This window comes from Emiliania huxleyi (genome assembly GCF_000372725.1).
Source record: "Emiliania huxleyi CCMP1516 unplaced genomic scaffold EMIHUscaffold_231, whole genome shotgun sequence".
Lineage (NCBI taxonomy): Eukaryota > Haptophyta > Isochrysidales > Noelaerhabdaceae > Emiliania > Emiliania huxleyi.
This window is the reverse complement of record NW_005200326.1, coordinates 160,323-163,042: the sequence shown is the minus strand read 5'-3', so window position 1 is coordinate 163,042 and position 2,720 is coordinate 160,323. Positions and strand designations below refer to the sequence as shown.

Sequence of the window (2,720 nt, the reverse complement as noted above, 5' to 3'; positions counted from 1 at the left end):
AGCGACGAACCCTTGGCAGCGACCGCCTCTGCCGCCGCAGCCTCCGCCGCCTCCGCCGCCGCCGCCTCCGCCGCCTCCGCCTCGGCCGCCGCCGCCTCGGCCGCCGCCCTGGAAGCAGCCTGCTCGGCCGCCATTTGAGACGCCTTCTCCTCCGCCGCCTTCTTCTCGGCCGCAACCCGAGCCTCCTCCGCCGCCCTCACCTCTGCTGCAATCTGAGCCCTCTCCGCCGCCTCCTTCTCCGCCGAAGGCGGAGCCTCCCCCCACCGCGCTGCCACGGCATGTGCGCTGTACCATCCAGACGCCGCCTTCTTCTCAGCCGCAGCCCGAGCCTCCTCCGCCGCCTTCTTCTCAGCCGCAGCCCGCGCCTCCTCCGCCTTCTTCTCAGCCGCAGCCCGCGCCTCCTCCGCCGCCTTCTTCTCAGCCGCAGCCCGCGCCTCCTCCTCCGCCTTCTTCTCAGCCGCAGCCCGCGCCTCCTCCGCCGCCTTCTTCTCAGCCGCAGCCCGCGCCTCCTCCTCCGCCTTCTTCTCAGCCGCAGCCCGCGCCTCCTCCTCCGCCGCTTTCTCAGCCGCAGCCCGCGCCTCCTCCGCCGCCTTCTTCTCAGCCGCAGCCCGCGCCTCCTCCGCCGCCTTCTTCTCAGCCGCAGCCCGCGCCTCCTCCTCCGCCTTCTTCTCAGCCGCAGCCCGCGCCTCCACCTCCGCCGCTTTCTCAGCCGCAGCCCGCGCCTCCTCCGCCGCCTTCTTCTCAGCCGCAGCCCGAGCCTCCTCCGCCGCCTTCTTCTCAGCCGCAGCCCGCGCCTCCTCCGCCGCCTTCTTCTCAGCCGCAGCCCGAGCCTCCTGCTCCGCCTTCTTCTCAGCCGCAGCCCGCGCCTCCTCCTCCGCCTTCTTCTCAGCCGCAGCCCGCGCCTCCTCCTCCGCCTTCTTCTCAGCCGCAGCCCGCGCCTCCTCCGCCGCCTTCTTCTCAGCCGCAGCCCGAGCCTCCTCCGCCGCCTTCTTCTCAGCCGCAGCCCGAGCCTCCTGCTCCGCCTTCTTCTCAGCCGCAGCCCGCGCCTCCTCCTCCGCCTTCTTCTCAGCCGCAGCCCGCGCCTCCTCCGCCGCCTTCTTCTCAGCCGCAGCCCGCGCCTCCTCCGCCGCCTTCTTCTCAGCCGCAGCCCGAGCCTCCTCCGCCGCCTTCTTCTCAGCCGCAGCCCGCGCCTCCTTCGCCGCCGCTCTGCTCGCCTCCACCTCATGAAGCGCATCCCGCGCCTCCTCTCGCGCCGCCACCGCCGCCGCTCCCTCCCGCCGGAGGGAGGACGCCTTGAGCGCGCGCGCCGCGCCGGCCCGCGCCTCCTCCCGCGCCGCCACCGCCGCCGCACCGTCTTGCCGGAGCGACGAAGCTTTGAGAGTGCGTCGGGCCGCCGCCGCCCGAGCCAGAGCGACGTCGGCCTCGCGTCGCGCGCTGCGCGCCGACACGGCCGCCGCGCCCTCCGCACGAAGCAAGGCCGCCTTGAGCCCTCCACTTGCCGCCGCCGCCTCCGCCTCCGAATCGCCGCCCCGCGCCGCGGCGTTGTCCGCTGCGGCGGAGGCCGGCGCCGGCACGTGCTCGGGCGCGGGCGCCGCGGGCAGCGGGGCTGGCGACGGGGTGCCGGGGGCCTCGACCGCGGCGGAGAGCGACTCGGCCCCCTTCCGCCCCTCCTCCTCCCCCTTCTCCCTGCCCAGCCCTGCAAGCTGAGAGCCCGCGAAGGAGGCGGCGGCGGCGGCGAGGGCGGCGGCGCCGCCCGCCGCGAGCGCCCTGAAGTCCTTGCCGCCGGCGTGGGGGGTGGGCGTGTCGGCGGCCTTGCCGCTCCGCCCGATCGGCGGCGCGGCCAGCGTCTCCGGATCCCGCTCCTTGGCGACGACCTCCGCTCCACCCGCCGCGGCCAGCGGGGTGGCCGCCTGCTGCTTTGCGCCGGCCGCAGAGGACGGCGAGGCGACCCGCCCGCGCCCAGCGGCGAGAGGCTCCTGCACGCCCTTGGCCTTCATCGTGTTGAGGAAGAAGCCTCCCGCGCCAAAGGTGGCGGCCGAGGCTGCCAGGCCGGTGAGAAAGGAGCGCCGCTGGTTGGTCGCCTCGTACTCGGCGAGCTCCTCGAGCAGCCGCTCGCGGGGCGTGGGCTGCTGCTGCTGCTTGTTGGCCATGCGGACGGAGGCGCGCGCCGGCGCGCCGCGGAGCGTCGGCGGGACGACGGCGAGGGCCAGCAAGCCAACACTCATCATCAATCAGCGCGGGCGGCGTTTTTCTTTTTCTTCTGAGGGTCCGCAACGCTCATACATTGGATTGTCATTGCCTGTGAGTGCGAGATAGGGCTGGCCGCTGGCGGCTAGCCACTGAGGAGAGTGACCAGAGACACCTCACATGACCCCACACACGGTCTTGTCCGGCCTCGCGGTCGGCGGAGATTGCTAGAGGACGAGCAAGCCTGCTCTAGCCTCGCACGTTGCTTCCTGTCGTCTGTTGTTTGTTGTGCCCTTGTTTGTTTCTCTTGGCACCTTGGAGTGCTGGGGGGGGCGACAGGAAGAATGTGGCCCTGAGTTATGTGTACGCCAACTCAGGGTGTGTGGCAGCCAGCTGGCTGTGTGTCTTGTGAGCTTGTTTGTGTCTGTGTGTCGTTCGTGCGTGTCGTCATCATCTGTCTCGCGTCCACCCATACCGCGTTGGTGTCCAGTCCGAGCCTGGCTGTTCTTCACCTTTCTACCTACCTACCTCCG

General features: G+C 72.4%; 1 protein-coding gene across 1 annotated transcript in view; it reads right to left on the bottom strand.

Moving 5' to 3' along the window:
* The window catches only part of EMIHUDRAFT_114819 (hypothetical protein), a gene marked incomplete at both ends in the record, with an annotated part of 7,460 nt that extends 5,232 nt beyond the window's left edge, over positions 1-2,228 (bottom strand). The window contains one exon of the mRNA XM_005779371.1: positions 7-2,228. Within this exon, the coding sequence (XP_005779428.1) occupies positions 7-2,228 (2,222 nt within the window). The remainder of the gene's footprint in view (positions 1-6) is intronic.
* Between the last annotated feature and the right edge of the window lie 492 nt (positions 2,229-2,720).